The sequence below is a fragment of the Bos javanicus genome, chromosome 29, assembly GCF_032452875.1.
Source record: "Bos javanicus breed banteng chromosome 29, ARS-OSU_banteng_1.0, whole genome shotgun sequence".
NCBI classification, from domain to species: Eukaryota; Metazoa; Chordata; class Mammalia; order Artiodactyla; family Bovidae; genus Bos; species Bos javanicus.
The window spans coordinates 42,577,984-42,604,469 of NC_083896.1; the positions used below are offsets into that span (position 1 = coordinate 42,577,984).

Consider the following 26,486-nt stretch of genomic DNA (forward strand, 5'->3'; position numbering starts at 1 on the left):
CGGCCTCCAGACAGGAAGCAAAGCCACCATTTTGGGCCTCTCCAACACCAACAACAAAGCCTCTGGTCTCCTCAGGCCCCACCTTCAGGAGGCCCGGGGCAGCAGGAGCAGCACCCTGCAGGGTCAGACTGCACAGCTGCGAATGCAGGCCCTGGGTAGCCCTGGTGCCGGGAACTGGGGGGGTGGACAGGACACCACCCTGGTCCCCAGGGTGGGTCACCCCACGCTGTGCCTGTGATACAGATGAGGAAACGTGGTACCTCGCCTGCCACCCCAGAGCAACTACAGCAGCAGAAGCTGGCCAGGCCCAGGTCTGTGACCTCAGAGCTGCTGTCTCCGGCGCCCCGCGGCCTGTCTATGCCCTAGGGAGGCCCAACATGTCTTCCCTCCAGAGCCTGGAGACCCTCGGTAGGTTTGGGGCGGGAGTTGACTCAGGAATCAGGAAGCGCATTCAAAACGACAAGCACTCACACCTTTTTCGTTTTCATAATTTCATTTATTATTTATTTTTGACTGTACCGCGTCTTCATTTCCATGAGGGCTTTTCTCTGGTAGTGGTGACTGGGCTTCTCATCGCAGTGCTTATCTTGTGGAGCAGGCTCTAGGGCACTAGGTCTCAGCAGTTGTGGCTCCTGGGCTCTAGAGCACAGGCCCCATAGTTGCAGCACACACGGGCTTAGTTGCTCCAAGGCAAGTGGACCTTCCGGACCAGGGATCGAACCTGCGTCCCCTGCATTGGCAGGCATATTCTTTACTGCTGAGCCACCAGGGAAGGCCACTCATACCTCCTTTGCTCCAGGACCGTAATAGTGGTGTCCAGGGCCCTGGTCGTGCCAACTTCCAGAGGCCCCCAGGCCCTGGCCCCTGCTGGGATCTTGCCCTGTGCCTGGCAATGCCCACTGGAGCGGCTCACCACAATGTGGAGGGGTGCTCATCACAGCCGGAGGAGGCAATGGCACCCCACTCCAGTACTCTTGCCTGGAAAATCCTATGGATGGAGTAGCCTGGAAGGCCGCAGTCCATGGGGTCGCTGAGGGTCTGACACGACTGAGCGACTTCACTTTCACTTTTCACTTTCATGCATTGGAGAAGGAAATGGCAATCCGCTCCAGTGTTCTGCCTGGAGAATCCCAGGGACGGGGGAACCTGGTGGGCTGCCGTCTGTGGGGTCTCACAGAGTCGGACACGACTGAAGTGACTTAGCAGCAGCAGCAGCTCATCACAGCTGTCTCAGGTGATGTCTGGGAACCAAGCCGAAGGCTTTGAGGATGTGGGGAGTCTTGTTCCTCACTGACCTCTTTCTCCTGAAAGGTGCCTGGGCTCCTGGGTGGGTCCTGCCTGCTGCCCTGGCCTCACTCTAACCTCTGACCGGGTCAGACTGGGCTTGGTATTTGGAGGCTATAAAAGCAGCGTGTGATGTCCACATGAGCTGGGGCTGCCCTAGGGGACAGGGCATAGGGAGGGGCTTCTCCTTTCCAGACTCTGCCCTGACCCCTCCACTCCTTCTCTCTGATCTGACCACTTGCCCACCCACATCCTCCTGGTTAAGTGGTTGGCCTTGGAGAGACAAGCCCATGGCCCTCCAAGGTCAAGATCACTGTACTCTTCAGAGCTCAGGATCAAGGGGCCAGTCGGACCCGGGCCCCAGCTGTCAGCTGGATGCGAGGCGTTCACTGTTCGGGTGTTCTGAATACAGTCATGAGCATGAGACCGTACCGCAGCTCTCCCCACACCCTGGACAGCAAACTTGGAACTTTTCCGAGCGTCCAGCAGGGATGAGCGCCGGGTGAAAGGGCCCTATTTTTTTCTCTCTTCTTTCATGATCATGGACATCTTTCTTTTTCCTCACCTCTCACTTTGTGGGATCTTAGTTCCCCAACAGGGATCAAGTCCAGTGAAAGCAAAGAGTCCTAACCACTGGACCACCAGGGAATTCCTGATCACAGGCATTTTCATACCCACCCAAAAGAAGAGAGAGGGGGAATAATGAACCGTGATGTATCCATGACCCAGTTTGAACAAATATGGACAATTTTCATTTATCTTTATCTTCCCCTCCCTTCCGGATTATTTAAAAGCAAATCTCAGGAGTTACCTGGTGGCGCAGTAGTTAAGAATCCTCCTGCCAGTGCAGGGAACACAGGTTCCATCCCTGGTCGGGGAAGATTCCACGTGCCTTGGAGAAACTACGCACGTGCACAGCAGCAACTGAGCCTGCGCTCAAAAGCCCACAGGCTGCAGCTACTGATGCCTGTTTGCCTAGAGCAGCAAGAGAACAAGAGAAGCTACCGCAGCGAGAAGACTGCGAACTGCAACTCGAGAGGAGCCCCTTCTCTCTGCTGCCAGAGAAAGCCCATGCGGCACTGAAGACCCAGGCACAGCCAAAATACATAAATGAATAATTTTTAAAGTGAAGAAGAGCTAAAGAGCCTCTTGATGAAGATAAAAGAGGAAAGTGAAAAGGCTGACTTAAAACTCAGCATTCAAAAAAGAGATCATGGCATCCGGTCCCATCACTTCATGGCAAATAGATGGGGAAAAAGTGGAAACTGACATTTCATTTTCTTGTGCTCCAAAATTGCTGCAGATGGTGCCTGCAGCCACGAAATTAAGACACTTGCTCCTTGGAAGGAAAGCTATGACAAACCTAGTTCAGTTCAGTTCAGTCTCTCAGTCGAGTCCGACTCCCTGCGACCCCATGAATCGCAGCACGCCAGGCCTCCCTGTCCATCACCAACTCCCAGAGTTCACCCAGACTCACGTCCATCGAGTCAGTGATGCCATCCAGCCATCTCATCCTCTGTCGTCCCCTTCTCCTCCTGCCCCCAATCCCTCCCAGCATCAGAGTCTTTTCCAGTGAGTCAACTCTTCTCATGAGGTGGCCAAAGTACTGGAGTTTCAGCTTCAGCATCATTCCTTCCAAAGAAATCCCAGGGCTGATCTCCTTCAGAATGGACTGGTTGGATCTCCTTGCAGTCTAAGAGATTCTCAAGAGTCTTCTCCAACACCACAGTTCAAAAGCATCAATTCTTCAGTGCTCAGCCTTCTTCACAGTCCAACTCTCACATCCATACATGACCACTGGAAAAACCATAGCCTTGACTAGACGGACCTTTGTTGGCAAAGTAATGTCTCTGCTTTTGAATATGCTATCTAGGTTGGTCATAACTTTCCTTCCAAGGAGTAAGCGTCTTTTAATTTCATGGCTGCAGTCACCATCGGCAGTGATTTTGGAGCCCAAAAAAGTAAAGTCTGACACTGTTTCCACTGTTTCCCCATCTATTTGCCATGAAGTGATGGGACCGGATGCCATGATCTTCGTTTTCTGAATGTTGAGTTTTAAGCCAACTTTTTCACTCTCCACTTTCACTCTCATCCAGAGGCTTTTTAGTTCCTCTTCACTTTCTGCCATAAGGGTGGTGTCATCTGCATATCTGAGGTTATTGATATTTCTCCCGGAAATCTTGATTCCAGCTTGTGTTTCTTCCAGTCCAGCGTTTTCTCATGATGTACTCTGCATATAAGTTAAATAAGCAGGGTGACAATATACAGCTTTGACGTACTCCTTTTCCTATTTGGAACCAGTCTGTTGTTCCATGTCCAGCTCTAACTGTTGCTTCCTGACCTGCATACAGGTTTCTCAAGAGGCAGATCAGGTGGTCTGGTATTCCCATCTCTTTCAGAATTTCCACAGTTTATTGTGATCCACACAGTCAAAGGCTTTGGCATAGTCAATAAAGCAGAAATAGATGTTTTTCTGGAACTCTCTTGCTTTTTCCATGATCCTGCGGATGTTGGCAATTTGATCTCTGGTTCCTCTGCCTTTTCTAAAACCAGCTTGAACGTCAGGAAGTTCACGGTTCACATATTGCTGAAGCCTGGCTTGGAGAATTTTGAGCATTACTTTACTAGCGTGTGAGATGAGTGCAATTGTGTGGTAGTTCGAGCATTCTTTGGCATTGCCTTTCTTTGGGATTGGAATGAAAACTGACCTTTTCCAGTCCTATGGCCACTGCTGAGTTTTCCAAATTTGCTGACATATTGAGTGCAGCACTTTCACAGCGTCATCTTTTAGGATTTGAAATAGCTCAACTGGAATTCCCCGACAGCATATTAAAAAGCAGAGACATCACTTTATCCACAAAGTCTGTATAGTCAAAGCTATGGTTTTAACGGTAGTCATGTATGGATGTGAGAGTTGGATCATAAAGAAGGCTGAGCACTGAAGAATTGATGCTTTGGAACTGTGGTGTTGGAGAAAACTCTTGAGAGTCCCTTGGACTGCAAGGAGATCAAACCAGTCCTTCCTAAAGGAGATCAGCCCTGAATATTCATTGGAAGGACTAATGCTGAAGCTAGAGCTTCAACACTTTGACCACCTAATTCAAGAGTCAACTCATTGGAAAAGACCCTGATTCTAGGAAAGACTGTGGGCAAGGGGAGAAGGGATGAGGGGAGAGGATGAGATGGTTGGATGGCCTCACTCACTTAATGGATGTGTGGACATGAGTTTGAGCAAACTCCAGGAGATAGTGAATATCAGGGAAGCCTGGTGTGCTGCAGTCCATGGGGTCGCAAAAATCGGACACAACTTAGAGACTGATCAACAACAACAACAATTTAAAAAGTCTCGGATATTGTATCATTTCATCTGTAAATAAGTCTGTATCTCTCAGAAATTCAGACTCTTTTCAGTAAAATATATCATATTGCACTTGCAAAATTAATAATTCCTTGGTGTCACTTACTCTGGACATAGGGTATCTCCTCCCAGCTGCTGCTACTGACCCTGGACGTGCGGTATCTTCTCTTGGCTGCCCACCACTCCAGTGCTGCACTTTGCTGGAGCAGCTGTGAAGAGATACCCCACATCCAGGGTAAGAGAAACCCCAGTAAGATGGTAGGTGCTGAGAGGGCATCAGAGGGCAGACAGACTGAAACCACAATCACAGAAAACTAACCAATCTAATCACACGGACCACAGCCTTGTCTAATTCAATGAAACTAAGCCATGCCATGTAGGGCCACCCAAGACAGACAGGTCATGGTGGAGAGTCCGGACAAAATGTGGTCCACTGGAGAAGGGAATGGCAAACCACTTCAGTATTCTTGCCTTGAGAACCCCATGAACAGTATGAAAAGGCAAAAAGATAGGACACTGAAAGATGAACTCCCCAGGTCAGTAGGCGCCCAGTATGCTACTGGAGATCAGTGGAGAAATACCTCCAGAAAGACTGAAGGGACGGAGCCAAAGCAAAAGCAACACCCAGTTGTGGATGTGACTGGTGATAGAAGCAAGGTCCGATGCTGTAAAGAGCAATATTACATAGGAACCTGGAATGTTAGGTCCATGAATCAAGGCAAATTGGAAGTGGTCAAACAGCAGATGGCAAGAGTGAACGTTGACATTCTAGGAATCAGCAAACTAAAATGGACTGGAATGGGTGAATTTAACTCAGATGACCATTATATCTACTACTGTGGGCAAGAATCCCTCAGAAGAAATGGAGTAGACATGGTCAACCAAAGAGTGCGAAATGCAGTACTTGGATGCAATCTCAAAAACAACAGAATGATCTCTGTGCATTTCCAAGGCAAACCATTCAATATCACAGTAATCCAAGTCTATGCTCCAACCAGTAATGCTAAAGAAGCTGAAATTGAACGGTTTTATGAAAACCTACAAGACCTTTTAGAACTAACACCCAAAAAAGATGTCCTTTTCATCATAGGGGACTGGAATGCAAAAGTAGGAAGTCAAGAAACACCTGGAGTAACAGGCAAATTTGGCCTTGGAATACAGAATGAAGCAGGGCAAAAGGCTAATTGAGTTTTGCCAAGAGAACGCACTGGTCATAGCAAACACCCTCTTCCAACAACACAAGAGAAGACTCTACACATGGACATCACCACATGGCCAACACCGAAATCAAATTGATTATATTCTTTGCAGCCAAAGATGGAGAAGCTTTATACAGTCAGCAAAAACAAGACCAGGAGCTGACTGTGGCTCAGATCATGAACTCCTTATTGCCAAATTCAGACTTAAATTGAAGAAAGTGGGGAAAACCACTAGACCATTCAGGTATGACCTAAATCAAATCCCTTATGATTATACAGTGGAAGTGAGAAATAGATTTAAGGGACTAGATTTAATAGACAGAGTGCCTGATGAACTATGGATGGAGGTTTGTGACATTGTACAGGAGACAGGTATCAAGACCATTCCCAATAAAAAGAAATGTAAAAAAAGCAAAATGGCTGTCTGAGGAGGCCTAATAAATAGCTGTGAAAAGAAGAGAAGCAAAAGGCGAAGGAGAAAAGGATACACCCATTTGAATGCAGAGTTCCAAAGAATAGCAAGGAGAGATAAGAAAGCCTTCCTCAGTGATCAATGCAAAGAAATAGAGGAAAACAACAGAATGGGAAAGACTAGAGATCTCTTCAAGAAAATTAGAGATACCAAGGGAACATTTCATGCAAACATGGGCTCAACAAAGGACAGAAATGGTATGGACCTAACAGAAGCAGAAGATATTAAGAACAGGTGGCAAGAATACACAGAACTATACAAAAAAGATCTTCATGACCCAGATAATCACAATGGTGTGATCACTCACCTAGAGCCAGACATCCTGGAATGGGAAGGCAAGTGGGCCTTAGGAAGCATCACTACAAACAAAGCTAGTGGAGGTGATGGAATTCCAGTTAAGCTATTACAAATCCTAAAAGATGATGCTGTGAAAGTGCTGCACTCAATATGTCAGCAAATTTGGAAAACTCAGCAGTGCCCACAGGACTGGAAAAGGTCAGTTTTCATTCCAATCCCAAAGAAAGGCAATGCCAAAGAATGTTCAAACTACCGCACAATTGCCCTCATCTCAACATGCTAGCAAAGTAATGCTCAAAATTCTCCAAGCCAGGCTTCAGCAATACGTGGACCGTGAATTCCCAGATGTTCAAGCTGTTTTTAGAAAAAGCAGAGGAACCAGAGATCAAATTGCCAACATCCGCTGGATCACCGAAAAAGTAAGAGAGTTCCAGAAAAACATCTTCTATTTCTGCTTTATTGACTATGCCAAAGCCTTTGACTGTGTGGATCACAATAAACTGTGGAAAATTCTGAAAGAGATGGGAATACCAGACCACCTGATCTGCCTCTTGAGAAATCTGTATGCAGGTCAGAAAGCAACAGTTAGAACTGGACATGGAACAACAGTCTGGTTCCAAATTGGGAAAGGAGTACATCAAGTCTGTATATTGTCACCCTGCTTATTTAACTTATATGCAGAGTACATCATGAGAAATGCTGGGCTGGATGAAGCACAAGCTGGAATCAAGATTTCCGGGAGAAATATCAATAACCTCAGATATGCAGATGACACCACCCTTATGGCAGAAAGTGAAGAAGAACTAAAGAGCCTCTTGATAAAAGTGAAAGAGGAGAGTGAAAAATTTGGCTTAAAGCTCAACATTCAGAAAACTAAGATCATGGCATCTGGTCCCACACTTCATGGCAAATAGATGGGGAAACTGGCAGACTTTATTTTTCTGGGCTCCAAAATCACTGCAGATGGTGACTGCAGCCATGAAATTAAAAGACGCTTACTCCTTGGAAGGAAAATTATGACCAACCTAGATAGCATATTCTAAAGCAGAGACATTACTTTGCCAACAAAGGTCTGTCTAGGCAAGGCTATGGTTTTTCCAGTGGTCATGTATGGATGTGAGAGATGGACTATAAAGAAAGCTGAGTGCTGAAGAATTGATGCTTTTGTACTGTGGTGTTGGAGAAGACTCTTAAGAGTCCCTTGCACTGCAAGGACATATAACCAGTCCATCCTAAAGGAGATCAGTCCTGGGTGTTCATTGGAATGACTGATGTTGAAGCTGAAACTCCAATACTTTGGCCACCTGATGCGAAGAGCTGACTCATTTGAAAAGACTCTGATGCTGGGAAAGATTGAAGGCAGGAGGAGAAGGGGACAACAGAGGATGAGATGGTTGGATGGCATCACCGACTCAATGGACATGAGTTTGAGTAAACTCCAGGAGTTAGTGATGGACAGGGAGGACTGGCGTGCTGTGGTCCATGGGGTTGCAGAGTCAGACACCACTGAGCGACTGAACTGAATGTCACTTAATATCCATTCAGTGTTCTCATTTCCCAGTTGGTCCACGAACATCATTTTTGTTGTTGTTATTTTTTAATATTTTGATTGTGGGAAATACACATAGTGAGTACATTCATGTTGTTGTACAACCCATCTCAAGAACTCTGACGGGAATCTTTTTAAAGCTGATTTCTTTGAATCATGGTCTAAGTATGGTCCATGTACAGCATTCACTTGACAGGTTTCAACCTGTAACAGCCTTTCTTTCCTCTTTTTCCCTATACCTTTTCTTTTTTCTTAAGAACACAGTGGCTTGCTCTGTGGACTGAAGTTCCTCCATTCTGAATCTGGCTGATCACATTCCCGTAATATGCTTGCAAGTTCATCCATCAAGGGAGGCAGTTTTGAAATGGAGGCTTGAGAGGGCCTCCTCTGGAGACATTTAAGCCGAGAGAACATGTAGTTACTTAGGGAGGGGAGTTCTGGGAAGAGGGACAAGGAGGGCCAAAGCCCTGTGGATTTTGTTTCCTGGGGGTTCATAGACCCTGTTGATACTAAGGACACCACCCAGGCCAGAAAATGTCCCTGCTGTCCTTGGGGCTGGGGACCTCAGGCACTGCCCTCCCCAGGGAGGATGACGGTCAGGAGCAGGAATGTCCCCCCGGACACACGTGCTGCCAGCCAGGAGCAAGCCTGCAGCTTTGGGCATACTGATGAGTCATTTTCCACCCGCCCGTGCCCCGCTCCTCCCGGAAGCCAGTTAGAGCCCTGGATACCCGCTGGTACTGACTCCCCTCTGCCAACTCCAAGTCTAAGGCTGCTCTTGGCCCATCTGACATCCGCACGAGATGAGATGCGAACTCCTTGAGGGCTGGCCGCCTGCGGGCCCCCATGGGCTGCTCCAATTTCTCCAGTCCTTCCTTGCAGTCCTTTGCTTATCCTTGAGACCTGATTCAGCATCACCTCCTCTAAAAAGCTTTCCTTGCTGCTTCCTCCAGCCCCTGTGCTCCCACAGGCCCCAGATCATCCACTTAGGGTATTCCCCTCTGAGACCCTGGAAAACCTACCCACTCCTGCTTTGGCCTCTGCTTCCCACCAGCATTTCTTCTGCCAACATGGCCACCTGATGCTCAAGGCATCGAGGATGCTCAACCTTCTTAGCCATGGAGGTGGCAGAACCCTGCCTGTGGACAGTCGCCCAGAATGGGAGTGTGGGTGGCCCAAAGGGCACTTCTCACCAGAACAGACTCGAAGGTGGCCTCCATGCCTACTGCACCTGCCCCTCCCCACTTGCCATCCCAAGTTGGTATACAGTGGCCTCCATGGGCAGCTGGAATTTCCTGCTGCACTGGGCACATATGAGCGAGGCTGGTAGGGACACGGTCTCCTCCACCCCAGGCACAGTGTCAAGTCCTGGGCGAAGAAGGGCGAGAGTGACATGGTCACTGCGGTAGGGTTTGAGACATTGCCTCAGACTGTCCCCGTTGCTGTCACAGAATATCATACAGTCATGGCTTATGGGCTTCCCCGGTAGCCTAGCTGGGAAAGAATCCACCTGCCAATACAGGAGACGCAAGGGACACAGGTTCGATCCCTGGGTCGGGGAGATCCCCTGGAGAAGGAAATGGCAACCCACTCCAGTATTCTTGCCTGGGAAATTCCAGGGACAAAGGAGCCTGGTGGGCTATAGTCCATGGGGTCATAAAGAGTCCATGCACGCATGGCATACAATAACAGAAATTTATTCCTCATATCTCTAGAGGCTGAGAAGTCCAAGATCAAGTTGCCAGATTCAGTGTCTGGCGAGAGCCTGCTTCCTGGTTCATAGACAGCTGTCTTCTTATCATGTCCTCACACGGTGGAAGGGACCAGGGAGTCTTATAAGGGCCCTTGTCCTGGGACTTCCCTGGTTGCCTAGTGGTTAAGAATCCACCTGCCAATGCAGCAGACGTGGGTTTGACCCCTGGTCCAGGAACTAAGATTCCACAGGCCGCAGGGCAACTAAGCCTGTGTGCCTCAACTACTGAAGCCAGAGCATTCTGGAATCTGTGCTCTGAAACAAGAGAAGCCGCCTAATTGAGGAGCCCACGCACTGCAACCAGAGAGAGCCCACAGAGCAACTAACAGCCCCTTGCACCGCAATGAAGACCCGGCATGGCGCATCCAAAAATAAATATTAAAAAAAAAGAACTCTCATCCCATCCCTTCCTGACCTAATTGGCTCCCAGAGGCCACACCTCAAAAACCATCACCTCAGGGGTATTGTTCAGTCACTCAGTCGTGTCTGACTCTTTCCGACCCCACAGACTGTAGCATGACTCACCTGATTCATTAGTGAGAGAATTGGGGCCAGGATGGGCTCTCTCACATCTGATTCAGGGTTGGTGTTCTGGGAGGTGGGGAGAATACAGTAGAGAGATTTAATAGAAGAGTCGGGAGGCTAGCTAGAGTCTGCATAGTAATGACAGGAGCCCACACAGTGCACTGGCTGTCCACCCCGCTCTGTCCCTGCATGTTTCATGTATTATCTCATCATTGCCTCACAAATCAACCCTGTGAGGTAGGTACTTTTATTATCCCCATTTAACAGATGGGAAAATTAAGGCAGAACAAGGTTAAGAGGCTTACCTAAGATTACACAGCCGATAAAGAGCAGCCTGGCAGCAGGGGCTATGTGTTTTTGCTCACGACCCCCACACAACCTGCCTCTCTCGGGCTCAGAAGCCTGAAGTCCATTCCCGTGTTCCTACTCCCACTGGCAAGGGACCAAGCTTCTCTAGGCTTCGATTTCCTTCTGAGTAAACCTGAGGAAATAATAGTGCCTCTCACTTGTAAATGTGATTAAATCCATATAGGAGCCAGTGTGGGTTAGCCCTGAGAAAAGGGAAGGCGCCTGGGAGTTCCTGTCCTTGTGTAGCTCACATCCTGGTGGAATAATAAATGTATTCTATTCCATCAATTCTAAGATGCACATTTTCCCATACTCTAATCTCTGAAATGTCTTAAATTCAATAAGAAAAGTGAAAGTCACTCAGTCGTGGCCGACTCTTTTTGACCCCATAGACTGTAGCCCACCAGGCTCCTCTGTGCATGGAATTCTCCAGGCAAGAATACTGGAGTGGGTAACCGTTCCCTTCTCCAGGGGACCTCCCCAACCCAGAGATCAAACCCAGGTCTCCTACATTGCAGGCAGATTCCTTACCAGCTGAGCCACCAGCGAAGCCCCAAATTCAATATGGTGTATGGTAATAATGCTTCCCTGGTAGCTCAGCTGGTAAAGAATCCGCCTGGAATGCAGGAGACCAGGGTTCGATCCCTGGTTTGGGAAGATCCCCTGGAGAAGGGAACGGCTACCCACTCCAGTATTCTGGCCTGGAGAATTCCGTGGACAGAGGAGCTTGGCGGGCTACACTCCATGGTGTTGCAGAGTTGGACACGACTGAGCAACTTTCATTTCACTTTCAATGATGATAAAGTGCATGATGAAAGTTTAGAGAAATCGAGAGTAAAGCTCAGTGAGATAGGAGGGTCTCTGGTGAGTCAGAGGACATGCATGGGTCTTGCCACACCCTGTCATCTGACTCTTGACCAGAGGCTCTCCTCACCCACAAGGTGGCCTGCCTGGAATGAACAAGTTCTCTGGCTCCCCTGATTGGGAAGAGAAGATGGAGAACAGTTGCAATGGTTCACAGGGGTGAGAATGAAAGTGTCTCCATCCAGCACTTTGGGCTCCCCTTGGCTTTTCCTCTCCTGGCCATGGGAGGAATTGCTAGTCTAAGCCCCTGGACTCTGCAGCCAGGAATCTGTAATCCTCGCCTTCTCCAGTGGGCATCACAGCTGCCCTGGAGCACTGCTCCTATTGGCTGACCTCTACCTGGTCTAGGGCCTGTGAGAGATGCCTTTATTCTTGCATTCGTTTTCACTTGTTCAGGTTGGAAAGTCTGGAATTATCCTTAACTCTTCTCTCTCACCTATCTCCTAAACCAATCCATCAAAAAATCCTTTTGGGGACTTCCCTGGTGGTCCAGTGATTATGGCCCCAGCTCCCAATGCAGGGGGCCTGGGTTCAATCCCTGGTCAGGGAACTAGACCACACATGCTGCAACTAAAGATCCCACATGCCTGCCGCAACAGAATTGAAGGCCTTAAATAAATAAATAAGATTTTTAAAAAATTTTTAAAAAGAAAGAAATCCTGTCGGCTCTATCAATCTTATTAATAAACCACTACTTCACTGCTGCTGCCTTGTTCCAAGCCATGGTCATTCCTCACTTGAATTATCCTAAAAGCCTCCTTCAGGGTTTCCAGATTTCTACTCCTGCTTTGCCCCTCTACTCATTTTTTTTTAATAATTAAAAAATAATCCCTGTATTGATTTATTTGGCTGTGCCGAGTCTTAGTTGCCGCTCTTAAGATCTTTAGTTGCAGGACTTGACCTCTTAGTTATGGCATGTGGGATCTAGTTCCCCGACGAGGGATCAAAGCCCGGTCCCCTGCATTGGGAGCTCGGAGTCTCAGCCACTAGACACCCAGGGAAGCCCCCCTCACTCTACCAGCAATCTGGCAACCAGTCAGATAGAGTCACTACAGTGGCTCCCCACCTCACTCCAAAGAAAAGTCAAAGCAGTGGTCCACCAGGTCTGGCTCCACATCACCTTTGACAAACCTAGACATCCTTTTAAAGAGTAGAGACATCACTTGGCTGACAAAGGTCCACCTAGTCAAACCTATGGTTTTTCCAGTAGTCATGTATGGACGTGAGAATTGGACCACAAAGAAGGCTGATCACTGAAGAATTGATGCTTTTGAACTGTGGTGTTGGAGAAGACTCTTTTTTTTTTTTTTGGAGAAGACTCTTGAGAGTCCTTTGGACAGCAAGATCAAGCAGTCACTCCTGAAGGAAATCAATCCTGAATATTCATTGGAAGGACTGATGCTGAAGTTGAAGCTCCAATACTTTGGCCACCTGATGTGAAGAGCGAACTCATTGGAAAAAGACTCTCCTGCTGGGAAAGACTGAAGGCAAAAGGAAAAGGTGGCTGCATAGGATGAGATGTTTAGACAGAATCACCGACTCAATGGACATGAACTTGAACAAACTCTGGGAGATAGTGGAGGACAGAGGAGCCTGTCGTGTTGCAGTCCATGGGATCACAAAGACTCAGACATGACTTAGCGACTGGACAACAACAACCTCCTACTCACCTTCATGCTTACTCTGCATCAGTCTCACTGGCCTCCTTGTTCTTCAAACAGCCAGGCCTGCTCCTGCCTCAGGGCCTTTGCACCCTCTGCTCAGAATGCTCTTCCCCCAGATAGCTGCAGAACTCCCTTCCTCCCCTCCTCCAAGTCAGCTCAAATGTCACCTTCTCAGTGAAGCCTGCTGCTGCTGCTGCTACTAAGTCGCTTCAGTCATGTCCGACTCTGTGTGACCCCATAGACGGCAGCCCACCGGGCTCCCCTGTCCCTGGGATTCTCCAGGCAAGAACACTGGAGTGGGTTGCCATTTCCTTCTCCAATGCATGAAAGTGAAAAGTGAAAGTGAAGTCGCTCAGTCGTGCCCGACTCTTAGCGACTCCATGGACTGCAGCCCACCAGGCTCCTTCATCCATGGTATTTTCCAGGCAAGAGTACTGGAGTGGGATGCCATTGCCTTCTCCGAGTGAAGCCTGCACTGAGCACCTAATACTGCGACTTGCTTTTCATTGATCCCCCTTAGCTGACTCTAGTTCCTTTTTTTTGGGGGGGGGGCACTTAATATTAACTATTATGTTTGTTGTTTGTCTTTCCCCAGTTGAGATGTAAGTTCCCCAAAGGTGGATATCTTCGACTACTTTGTTCACTGGTACACCAGAAGAGCTTAGAACTGTGCCTTGCATGTATTAGGTGCTCAGTAGAGATTTGTGAATGAGTGAATTTGCAGATTAGAGAGAGGTAAATGTGTGGCAATAATTAATCTTTGAGGAGGTTAGGTGGGTTCAGGTATATGACAAGATGATATTTGAACTGGATCTTGAAGTATCAATATCTCCGGAATTCCAGATGACATAGGTGATGGGCAATTGATCAGCCTGAACTGACTGGCAACTGATCAGAATGAAGGTGAGAGAGCTCGGTGGCAGGGCACGAATTACAGGGAGGTGTCAACCACTGATATGTAATTAGGATATTCACAAGGTTGAGGTCAGATTGTATAAAGTTTTCTTTTACTTTCTTTTTTTTTGGTTGTGCCACCTGGCATGTGGAAACTTAGTTCCCCATCCAGGGATCAAACCCACATCCACTGCAGTGGAAGCAGAGTCTTAACCACTGGACCACCAGGGAAGTCTTGGGCAAAGTTTTCAATGCAGGCTAAAGTCTTTTCCTACTGCCAGGACCAGCTACAAAATCTGTGGGGCCCAGGGCAATTTGAAAATGCAGGGGCCCCTTGGTAAAAATTTCAAGAGGGGTTACAATAGAGCATTATATCAAGCTTCAACCTTAAGGCCCTTCTAAGAGTGACTTTGTGAGACTGCACAGGTTGTAGGCCCACAAAGTCAGCCTGCCTAGTCCACAAGGGAGCTGGTGAGAGCCTTCTAGCAGTAGAGATGTAATTGGAGCTGGACTTCAGGAAGATTATTCTGGCTTGTCTGGTGGGGCAGGTTGGAGGGAGTCTAGGCAGGGAGACCGGTTAGGCAGCCTTGTGAGGAAGAGGAGAGAATGTAGGATGGGGGCAGGGGCCAAGGGGCAGAATACAGGGATGAGAACTCGAGGGAAGTGGAAGCAGGCAAGAGGCAGAGAGAGCTTAGTCAAGTCTCCTCGGGCAGAGGCCAGGGAAGCCCGCTGAGTGCAGCTCCATTTGCTTCTCCAACCCTTTCCCCTTTTTCCTTACTGCAGGGACCCCAGCCTTTGAGGCTATCTCCCACACAGGATTCAGCAGTGACTCTCCCTCTGGCCACCAGAGGGCAGACCATTCTCATGGATTTTCCGGATGAATTTGGGGTGGGGGTGTGTCCTCCGGCTTCACCTCTTCCTATTTTTCCCTCTCACCTCCTTCTGTGTTTCTTCATCAGCTTCTTCCTCAAGGGCTGGGTGCCTGAATGGAGCCGAGGTGGAGCATGGAGCGGTGTCCTGGAGTCCCATGCATTTATTAGGACTGTAAGTTATACTTGTTGCCTTAGGGAAGTGCGTTCATACCGCCCTCTCATTGCTCTGTCTGGCTGCCTATTTCTCTGGTTGACTTAGTCAAGGGTTCTGCTCAAAATGCTGGAGCTGGAGTTGGAAGTCAAGTGTCAGAGGTCCAATCTGCACTCTTCCCAGCAAGCTCTTGGGCCTCTCTTTTCCTGTACCTTCTGCAGACTCGCTGCTTGAGCTTGGTCTTTGGCTCTTGTGGAGATTCCGGCTTCTGTCTACCTTAAACTGCTGTTGAACCTGGGGTAGGTTTGAGGGGATGGTTTTCCAACATGTCTGGGGTACAGTGGGTGGGGGCAGCCAGAGGAGTCACACCTGCCAGTCTACTCACTGTCCTTGGTGAGGTAGCCTAGGGGGAAGTGAAGAGTGAACTTATGTTGCCACATGGACTTCCCGTTAAAGTAAGGGGCTCTCCAGAGATGAGAGGGACCTCAAGCTTATGAATAGTGACCTCTATTCATTAACAGGAAAAGAGGCCCAGAAAGGAAAGGAACGTCTCCAGTTGTTCATTCTTTGAGCCATCCTGAAGAATCCTCATTTTCAACCAGTTTCTCTCTTTTATTTTCCCCATGAGTCTTCTTGTTTTAGAAGGGATAAGTGAAATGTGATTAAAGATGAGAATGTCTCTCCTGCCCAACCTCAGAGGGATATTTAAAAAGGGAACTGGCATGACTCAATATTGCCATAGTGCAATGCCGTTTCATGCTATTTTGAACAATTACAAGACTTTTTTTGAAAGCAAAAAATAAAAAAGGTAACAAATCCAAAGATATTATTTAGAATGTCATCACTGGAACAAAGGCATGGATTCTTTCAAGATAGGGACGTTGAGGAGCTAAACAGAGATATTATGTGATTTTTCCCCAAGATCCCACTGCATTTTCACTGCAAAGAGCTAGAGGTAGAACGCAGGGTTGAGGGAATCGCTGAAGCCTTTGGCAGCTGGGAGCCAAGGACGTTTACCTGGTGTTTGCCAGGAACCTTGAGGAGCCCTGTGGATTAGATGTGGGGTACACGGATAGACAAATAGAAGCCAAGATGGACGACAACAGGTGATGAACGGTAGGTAGACAGGTAATAGACTAACGCTGCATCTGACAGGTGACTCACATGTTGATAGATAGGCTGGATGATAAACGAGATGTATTTAATGAGCTGACTAACAGAGGAACGGACACACAGATAGGAAGTTGCTTTAGAACCAAAGGATGTCAAAGCAGGGCTTAACAGTTTTATTTTCTACTTAATCAAATAGTAACACGCACACGTGATCTACGCTCCCTGTTCAAGATTTGCAAATACCCGAAAACTGACGGAAAGAAACGAAGAGTCAGACTTTGGGTACCATCCGAGGGAATGACCCGAGGCTCGCCCGATCTCGGGTGTTGCCGGAAATGGCCGACGACCGCGGTCCGCGGCGGGGCGGGATGGGGGCGTGGCCCGCTCCCAGCGCGCGGAGAGGCTTCGGGTGTTTCCGGAAACTGCCGAAAACCAGCTTGAAGTGGGAGGGGAAAGGCCTGTAGGCGTGGCTGGAGTACCCGGAGTCTCTTCGTAGATTTCCGTAAACAGAGCCGAAGCTTGGTCTTCGGAATCGCGGAGCCGCGCGCGTCCCCAGGATTACCTTCTTCGGGTGTTTCCGGAATTCACCAGTAGTCGGTGGCTGAGAGGAGAAGGCGCGCCTCCCTCCCGTTTCTAGCCGCTTCGGATGTTTCCGGCTGCTGACGGCGGAAAGAGCCGAGGACCGGCGGTGGTGGCGGCCATGTTGGGAGCAGCAGGTCCGGCGGCGGCTGCCTGTGTGCCGGGCGCGGAGCAGTGCCGCTGAGGGCAGGGGAGGAGCGAGGCAGGCGGCCGGCTGCAGCGGCAGAGAGTAGGCGGAGCGGCGCGGCCCGGCCGAAAGGCGGCACGGCCCAGCCGGGGGTCGGGGGGGTGCGGTCCAGAGCTGCTCGGAGCCGGCGCGGCCTAGCCCGAGCGGCGCATCCCCGGGCTGGCGTGAACGGCAGCCCGGCCTCCCCGCACCCCCGGCCGGGGCCCATGCGGCGGGTGCTCCTGCTGTGAGAAGCCCCGCCCGGCCGGGCTCTGCGCCTTCCCTTCCCTCCCTTCCTCCAAGCTTCTCGGTTTCCCTCCCTTGAGATACCGGCGCCATGTCCAGCGCTCGGACCCCCCTACCCACGCTGAACGAGAGGGACACCGAGCAGGTAAGGAGCCCTGAGGGCTCCCCACATTCTTTGGCTGGGCCCCTGCACCTTGCAGAGCCTCCTCCCTCCTCAGCTCTCCTCGTGCCCCGGCTGCCACCCCGTAAGCCTCGGCTGCCCTGTCATCTGGCTCCTGGCCCCGTACACCTCCCTTCCGCGTCCTGTCCGGGGACCCACCTTGTCCGGACTCCAAGCTGCACACTTGTCTTTCTGCCGACCACCCCCCTCCCCCCGGCCCTTCTCCCTTCACCGCCCTCCTGCGCTCTTCCGTGTTACCTCCCCAGCTTCCTCTTCTCTTCCCTTTTTCTCTCAGGGGCCTTTTTGGTCTTCCTCCACCCACGCTGAAAGCAGCCACCTTCCTTCTCCTCGACCAGCACCCTGCGATTCGCCCCAGATCGTTGTCCACCTCTTCCTCCATCCCTCCAGCCTCGCTTCCTCTCCGCCCGCACCGGTTCTCCCGGTCCCAGTTATCACCCTCAGGGTCCTTGCCCCGGACTGTGACCTCGATCCCTGTCCCCTGTCAGTTCCCCGGCTTTTTACCCTGCCTCCTCCTGCTCCACATTGTGCTCGCCCTCTTGCAACCCACCAGCTCCACCCTCATCACCTTTCCAGATCGCTCGCCTACTCTTTGCTCATCACTTTCCCTTCTCTTCTCCAGGAGCTCCCTGGTGCCTCGCGCTGGCATTTGTCGCTTCCGTGTTTCCCCGTACAGCTGTCATGCGCATAGTTTTCCCACAGGTTGTCTTTGGGGTTCCAGTCTTCACTCCCTTCAGAGTCCCGAGATCCCTCACGTTCTCTTCCCCTGGGGCTTGTTTTTTTAAGTTTTGGTTTGGCCTCTTGTTTCTCACTGCGAGTGCTGTACAAGCCTTCTCCCTGGGCTCTTCCTGCGGAGGGAAAGACTGTCTCTTTCAGCCCTACTCCATTGACACCACCTGTTGCGCGGTCCTTTCCCAGGCCTCGCTTCATCCTGGTCCTTCCCGTTCTGTCTTCTGAAACCACAACACAAGCCAGGCCGTGATGCTTTCCTGTTTCTTCACTCAGGAATCTGTCACTTAGTATCTTCCCCTTTGCTTGTTGCCTTCCCGTTTCTCTGCCCTCAGCCCATCTTACTTAGTACCATTCCTCTTAATCAGGATTGCCTTTCATCTCCATATTCTTCTCCAGCCTTCTTCACATCATATTTATTTCCCCACGTATGCCCCTGTCCATCCGCTTGTGATTGGCTAGCCTTTGTGACTCCCGGGGTCAGGAGTTTTGCATGCTAGTTTCTTGAGCCTCTCCCTCTCCCCTCATCCTGGCAATCACTGCTATCATTTGTCACCCAAGCCTTAGCCTTTTCTGTGTCATCTCACCTCCCAGCCGAGAGGCGTCCACTTTACACCCCTCCCCTTTCTTTCACCATCTCTGGTGTCCCTTGCTGCCTGCTCTGGAGAGTCCTCTGCCTGTCACACCTTTCCTGGTGGAGAACTTTACTAGACAAAAAAAAATAATTAACTTGAAAAAAGAGCTCTTCACCCCTGGGGCTTGCAGTGCTTTTTTGCATCCTTTTCTCTGGTTGCATTCATTATGTTTTCCTCCTGTTCCCTTCTTTCTGGCTAGTGCAATAGAACCATTGTTACATTCTCTTGCATATTAATGCCTCTTGCATATTAACATTAACATCTTAAAAGACATCTTCCCTCTTTTCATTTCTCCAATGTTTTTCTCTTTTGTTAGCCCCTCAGTCTCTGTCATCTGGACAGGCAGGACCTTAAGAGGAGTTCTGGATAAGTTTTTTCTGCAGTGGTTGACCCTTTCATAACCTGTGGACTGACTGACTGCTTCTAGGGGTGAAACAGGTTGAGAGGGAGAGATGGTTGAGTTCCACTGTATCACTGGGTTTGGCATGGGACTGAGGTCTTTAGAAACAGGAGCATGGTCTCCATCTCAGTCTTGCCCTCAAATGCCAGCTGTTTCTCTCCTTCCTGGGAACCACTTTCTCAAGGCCCTCTCGAGGTTACCTGTTCCATTCCTTTTCCTCTCACAACCTTTATTTAGCAGGTAAACCCTGCTTAACCAGAGGACTTTCCCAGACTGTTGATTCTGAGCTGGTAGGAGGAAGCCAAGTGACTGACTGGCACCCGCAGGCATCTGGGGCGTGGCGGTGGAGTGCCTACTCTGAGCAAGGCTGTGGGGGGCGTTGTGTTCAGCAGAGCAGAGTAACTGAGTGCCTCAGTGTGCTTTCTTTGTGTTGTTTACTCAGTGTACACGTATGCGGCCACGGTCTTTTTCCTGTGATGTGTGCGTTGATTTCCTCTCTTCCCTTCAAGCCTCACAGTCACCTGAGCATGTTGTAGGAACCTGCTGCTCGCCTGCCACCGATTTTATGATAGCCGAACTCTGTGAACCATTTGGGAATGTAAGCTGCTTCTTGATAACTTTGTCCAGAGAACTGGCTGCATACGTTGTCATCTTGTTCCAAATCGTGAATTACTCATCCTGTTTCCACTCTGTGGATTTAGGTTCCCCTGAGCCACTTCATCGCTTCTGCTGTTATTCTCAGGGTAGTCCCACTACGGACTTGATATTAAGTCTTATCCTAGAAAAAGCATAGATTTTGAAAAACCTTACAAGCAGATGTGGTATTTTTTAAAACAAGAAAAAAATGTGTAACAGCTCTTGGGGTCATAAGGCCAGAGAGGCTTGAAGCACTGGCCTCTTTTGGACTAGATCATGCTACCAGGTGAGACCAGAAAGCTCTTCTTGGTCGTGTTGTGAGTTTAACTAAAGTGGTTGTGGTAGAAGCCTTAATGTTGTGAGATAAAAAGCAAGGGATGTGGTTGGGTTGGTTTCTTTCCCCCAAAGGTCCTCTGTTACCTTACTTAGATTTAAATTATTTAAATTGGTTTCACTGAAAAACAGGTAAACAGACTCTACTGGTTGTCTTCAAACTCCAGTCTCTTCTCGCTCTTTCTCTCCCCCTTTCTTTAAAACATGTGGCTGATGAGAACCTGTTTCTAGGAGCTCTTTGATCACATCTGAATTAAATACACGTAGACCCAGAGAGAGAAAATGTTGGAGCATAAAAATAAACCTGGTGTTGCAGAGACATTGCCTGTTTGCTGTCGACTCTGCTTCTAACAGAGAAAGGAGGAGATAAAAGAAAGTGAAGCCCTGCCGTTATTGTGATTTTTGTGGCACCTGATTGCAGATATGCTTTTTCACAGTCATAGACTCTTCTGTTTGCAGAAGGAGGGTTGTAACCTGGGACTGGTAGTTTGGGGCATCCTTAATCTGTGAGCTGAGCTTTCTGTTCACTTTTCCAAATGGCTCTGTTGGCCTGGAGGCTTGGCAGCGGTGAAAGCAATCAGCAGGATGACTGTTTGTCTTCCAGCCAGCAGCAGCAGAAACAGGCCAGTGCAGAGGGGTCCAGCGTGCAGTGTCCACCTGCCGCTGGCGAGAGCTTTCTGTAATGCCTCGTGGAGGCCTGCGTGGCACCAGGCCTCCCCCACCTCTGGGCCTCGGGAACCACAAGGGAGAGCTCCTGCGAGAAAGAAGGAGGCTTTCACTGCCATCTCTGCCTCTGCGCCTGCCCCTCTGCGGTGGGCGAGGGTAGGGGCTTCTGTCGTCCTTCCAGGGAGTAAGTGGCATTGTTTATTCTCTCAGATGATTCTGGGAAGAGGAGTTTGGAAGTCTGGGTGAGAGAGCAAATCTAACTTTCAGGATCCTGTAAAGAACCACTGAGCCACTCCAAACACATGTAGCTAGCTCATGGCTCCCAGGGTTGATTCTGGCTGAACGTCTCACTGAATAATCCGGTTTTAGTGTCGTCTCGGCGAGAGCTCGGTCCCCTCTCGTTTAACTCCCTGTCCTGCAAGCTGTGCGGCAAGACCTGTGCTCTGGGTGCGGGCTCTCACCTCTGCCCTTTGACTCTGGCAGGGGCCCTAGGTGGTACTGCCTTCTGGCTAGAGGTGTGGGTGAATTTCAGACCGTATAGTCTTTACTTTCTGCTTTACCCCTGAAATGGAGAAAGAGGCATGGTTAGAGCAAGGACACCAGTAGACCCTGGAGTTCGTAGAGCTGCCATACTACAGCCTTTGAACCTGGTCAAGGTAACTCCCTAGTAAATTGTAATAATTTCTCTCTAGTCTGTGGACTTTGGGAAACAGCTAAGAAGATGGATACAAGGCAGTCATTGAGATTTGGCCTGCTTCAGATTACATGGTGACCAAAGATTGGGCCTGATTTCCTCCCCCCCACCGCCCCAGCATAAATGTCTTAAATAGAGTTGGTGCCTGTGAGGTAGGGAGAGACTGAGAATTTGTTTTTTGAGAGGTTTGCATGGTTAGAGGTCTTGGGAGTCAAAAACTTTCAGACTATACTGCTTCCTCTTCGGACAGAACAACCTCATTCTCAGTGGGCACTTGACCAGGACTAAGCCATGCCTTCATGAAGTCTTTCCCACTGAGCACTTAGCCACCTGGCAGCATTTCTCTTCTCCCAGGAGCTTCCATGACTTTCCTACATATGTATTATGTTGACTTGAATGAATATTTTATGCCTAAAGTGCAGCTAAGCCTCAGACTTTGTGGCCCATTATCGACAAGCGAGGTGGGGGCTGGGCGCCACCCTTGGCCCCATGATAGTGTCTCTGCTAAGTGGACTCCCCCCAGCAGCACTTTGAAGCCCGTTAATGGATTGGGATGAGGCAACCTCAGCAGATGGAGAGGGCGAGGAGGGCAGTCATCCTTCATCCTCTGAGGCTGCCTGATGAGGCTCTCCTGCAGCCAACCAGGTCCAGCCCCAGCTCCCTCGGCTTGGTTAAGCTGTAGACTGACCACTAGGCCTCTTCTTTGAGAGGAGTTATGGAAAGCCTTTGGTTCTCTCTTGGTCATGGTGATGCTGCCGTTATTTGCCACTTTCCTGTCAAAGCCAAAATTGAGAGGAATGTGGAAAGGGTGGGTGGAGTTTAAACCTGGCCCTTCCTCCTTCAGCGGAAGTTCAGCAAAATGACAAACCAGATAGGTGGCTGGGTTTCCTTTTCTCCATGGTAGATTCCAGCATTTGTACATTTTGCACTTGAAGCTTGGATTCTCCGGGCTTTCTCCCAGCCTTCATCAAACAGGCATGAGTCACTGAAGCGTTATCTATGCAGGTTCCCCTTCAGTCTCAGCAATGGGAAGAGTAAGCCTTTACAAACCCCGTGGGGGAGGAAGCCACCCATTTCCCACTTGTGGCCTGGGAGGAGGCCGTCTGTCCCCATGTTAACTCTGAAAGTTCTCGTCACTCCCCCACCACAGCCCTCTCAGTGTGGGCTATGGAATTTCCTTGCCTTTTTTTTAGACTTTAAGATGGTACCTCTGGTTCTGAAAAAAACACCAGGAGAAAATCTGGCCCCTCGATTTCCAGTTATCAGTTGGAGGAGGAGGAATCCTAGGTCCTCCTCTTCACTAGACCTGCCTCCGCGTTGGGCCATGTAAATAGGCTAGATCCCTTCATCTGAACGTCTAGAGGGTTTGAAGCTTCCTTGGTCCCTGTGGGGAGTGCTTCACTCATTCCCCCTTACTTCCATTGATTCTTTCTCATTAGAAAAGGGTGAGTGCTCCCTAAGTTGCTTTAGTCGTGTCCTACTCTTTGCGACCCTGTGGACTGTAGCCCGCTGGGCGCCTCTGTCCATGGGACTTCCCAGTTAAGAATACTGGAGTGGATTGTCATGCCCTCTAGGGGATCTTCCCAATCCAGGGATTGAATCTGAATCTCCTGCATTGGCAGGCAAGTTTTTGCCTCTAGCGCAACCTGGGAAGCCCAGAAAAGGGCAAAAACATGTATCAGTATATTTCATCTTGTGCAGCAAACTACTGACTTTAGGCTTACAGAGTCATAAGAGTCACAAGTAGGTTGGAGGGACGGTGAGGTGGACCCTTGGCTCGGTGGGTCCTGGGGACAGTGTGGGGTGGGGGAAGGCTTGGCTCGGTGGGTCCTGGGGACAGTGTGGGGTGGGGGAAGGCTTGGCTCGGTGGGTCCTGGGGACAGTGTGGGGTGGGGGAAGGGAGGGGTGGGTTCAACAACCGGCTGCAAGCCACGTTTTTCTTTTTAACATACGGAAGGCGGAGCAGACCAGCGACTTCTCTGTAGAACCAGTCAAGCTGGTTTTGAACCACCTCGGCCTATTTTCCTCTGTGCTGTTTGGGAAGTTGGCGATTCAAAGATCTGCCTCCTCTGGGCTCTGCTCACTGAGGCATGAGTTTGGATGATGTTTGTAAACACCCCCTTCCCTCCCCTGGCCTCTGAGCTGGGCCTCTCCAGTGAGTGGACTTTCTTCACACCTCATGCTGCTTTGTCTTACACACCTTTCACCAGCATCTCGAAGGTACAGCTTCTTTTCTTTGCAGTTCACAGCTTGGCAGAAGGCCCTCCACCTGGCCAGGAGGTCTGTGCTTGGCTCCCAGTCTGTGGATCTGGAAGGGAATCTGGACTCCTGCCTCCTGGCTGTTGTGACCTGGCTGCTAAATCCAACCAGTTCCCAGACCTTTTGGATTGGTGCATAGGAACTGTCTGTCCAAGCCCACTGGAGAAGAAGAAAGGAGAGAGAATAGGTTTTGGTCTTTGGCAGTTCAACAGGTACTTCAGCCACGGGGAACAGTTTGGTTGTCCTTGGTGGAGGTACCTGTAGGAAGCGTGGGAGACTTCAGTCACCGCGTGCTGGCATTTCCCGAACACAGTAGGGAATCCGTCTCAGGGAGGAGACACAGCAGGATTCTGAGGCCCCTGCGCCCGGACTGCCAGTGCTGCTGACATAGCAGGATTGTTTCCTCAGTCTCCCACTAAGAGAGCTCGCAGGTCCACGGCCTGGTGGTTAATGAATGAAGCTGCCTGCGAGCAGTGCTCTAGCTTCTGTCCTTGCCGCTGCTGCAGTGGTCTCATTGTCTCTCCTGAGCACCATATGACTGAAGGGTTTTGTTGTGGGTGCTGATGATCCAATATGCAGGGCACCCCCTTTTTCCTCACCTTTAGACCTGAGGGTCTGCTGGCTGTCCCTCACCACCTCACGTCCCCCCTCCTCTCCACAGATGGCCACGATTTGGTTGTCTCTGCACGTAGCATTGGCAGTGTCTGTGGCTTGCTGCTTTGCTTTGCCCACAAAAGTTTGAGGTACTGGTTCTCCAGTCACAGGAAGCGGGGCCCCTCGGGCCCGTTTGGTCTAGCGTAGCACTCTGATTGAGTTGACTTTATGGCAGAGTTGGAAGGGGATCCCAGCGCCTTTGAATTTCCAATAAATGGTGTTGCTGTGGTTAGATTGGGCGCTACCACTAGAGTTCCTGAGCTGGAATCTTGGGATAGGCCCCGCTGTGACCTTGGGCTTACTCTGTCCCTATGGGGCTTGTTTGTTTTTCTGTAAAGAAAAAGGAGTTATAATAGTACTGTCTTAGAGGTATAGCTGTTGGGAGCATTAAAAGAATTAATGAATATAAAGCACTTAGAATAGGACCTGATAGGATATGATAATTGTCGTCATTGTTTCAGTTGACCAACTTAATGAATTTTGTCTGTGTGTGTGAAGTCGCTCAGTCATGTCCGACTCTTTGCGACCCCGTGAACTGTAGCCCGCCAAGCTCCTCTGTCCATGGGATTCTCCAGGCAAGAATACTGGAATGGGTTGCCATTTCCTTCTCCAGGGGATCTTCCCGACCCAGGGATCGAACCCGGGTCTCCTGCGTTGCAGGCAGACACTTTATCCTCTGAGCCATTAGGGAAGCCTGGTCTGACCGCCATGCAACTCTAGGTCGCTAGAAGGGAAATACTTTGGATTATTTCTGTGTTGACTGGGGTTCCATAGGTGCTTTTCCTAGGATTTCTAAGTTTAAAAAAAATTTTTTTATTTTACCAGTCAGCTATCTGAAAGAAATGGTGATGGACAGGGAGGCCTGGCGTGCTGCGATTCATGGGGTCGCAAAGAGTCGGACACGACTGAGCGACTGATCTGATCTGGAGAGATCTAGGAGAAGGGGACAACAGAGGTTGAGATGGTTGGCTGGCACCATCGACTCGATGGACCTGAGTTTGCGCAAGCTCAGGGAGTTGGTGATGGACGAGGAAGCCTGACGTGCTGCAGTCCATGGGGTCACAAAGAGTTGGAGTGATCGAACTGACTGACTGGAGAGGTTTATATACTTTCGAAAGCACTTTTTTTAAAGTGCATGTATTGACAAGATACCAATATTGGGCAGCTTTATTGATTAAAGGAAAAAGAAACACACGCCCTCCGCGGGCCCGTACTTCTGTGCTGTGAGTTGTGGTGGTGGTGGTGGTGGGTGTGCAGTCTCTTCACTGGCTGGAAGGCCAGATCTAGCCCCCGGAACCCGGCTTTTCTGTGTTGCTGGGATCTGGGTATTAGAGGAGGCCCCACCTGGCACCAGGATTGGATTTCTTTGCTCACGTTCCTTTCTTCACAAGGCGTGTCTACCCTTTGGCAGCAGGAGAAAGCTCCCTGTTTCTCTTAAAGAGCACATGAGAACCTAGCAGCTGGTGATTTCAGGTTCCTTTTCTGCTCGCCGAGGGGCTGCAAGGGCAGGTTCTGGTTACCTTTGTTGGCTTTTCTGAAGTGAGAAGAAAGCCTCCCCTTTGGGAACCTGGGAGGGTGACAGCCATTTCTCAGCCGTTCCTGTGGATTTGTGGACTTTGAATCTTGAGCTGAGGTTTTGGTCTAAGTTGGCTCCTGTTGATGTTCCTTGCTTGTGCTTCTAGAGCCTAAATGCCTTATCAGAGCAGCAAGTTGCTCAGTTTTTTTGCGTTGCCACTGTGGCAGGGAAAAAAGGTAAGTGTCGCTGCTGCAGGGCTCATCTCAGAATATTTCTTTCACTGCATTTTCCTCTTCCTTTTGACCCTCTGCTGGCTTGTCTCACTTCCTTTTTTTTCTGTTCGGTTTCTTTGAACCCTGTTCCTTCCTTGTCACTGTCCTTCTTGGGTTTTCATCTCCATGTCCCACTGCCTTACCTGTTTGTATGCCTCTTTTGTGGCCTGGCTCAGAAGG

At 49.7% G+C, this 26,486-nt stretch overlaps 1 protein-coding gene across 12 annotated transcripts in view; it reads left to right on the plus strand.

Annotated features, from left to right (window-relative positions):
• The first annotated feature begins 16,539 nt into the window (after positions 1–16,539).
• The window catches only part of MARK2 (microtubule affinity regulating kinase 2), a 56,243-nt gene continuing 46,296 nt past the window's right edge, over positions 16,540–26,486 (plus strand). For 4 of the 12 annotated variants that reach the window (XM_061406751.1, XM_061406760.1, XM_061406764.1 and 1 more), the window contains exon 1: positions 24,108–26,270. In XM_061406751.1, the coding sequence (XP_061262735.1) occupies positions 26,208–26,270 (63 nt within the window). In that variant the 5' untranslated portion in view covers positions 24,108–26,207. Of the gene's footprint in view, positions 17,480–24,106; positions 26,271–26,486 lie in introns of those variants that run through there. The other 8 variants (XM_061406758.1, XM_061406749.1, XM_061406746.1 and 5 more) reach the window with 6 other exon arrangements.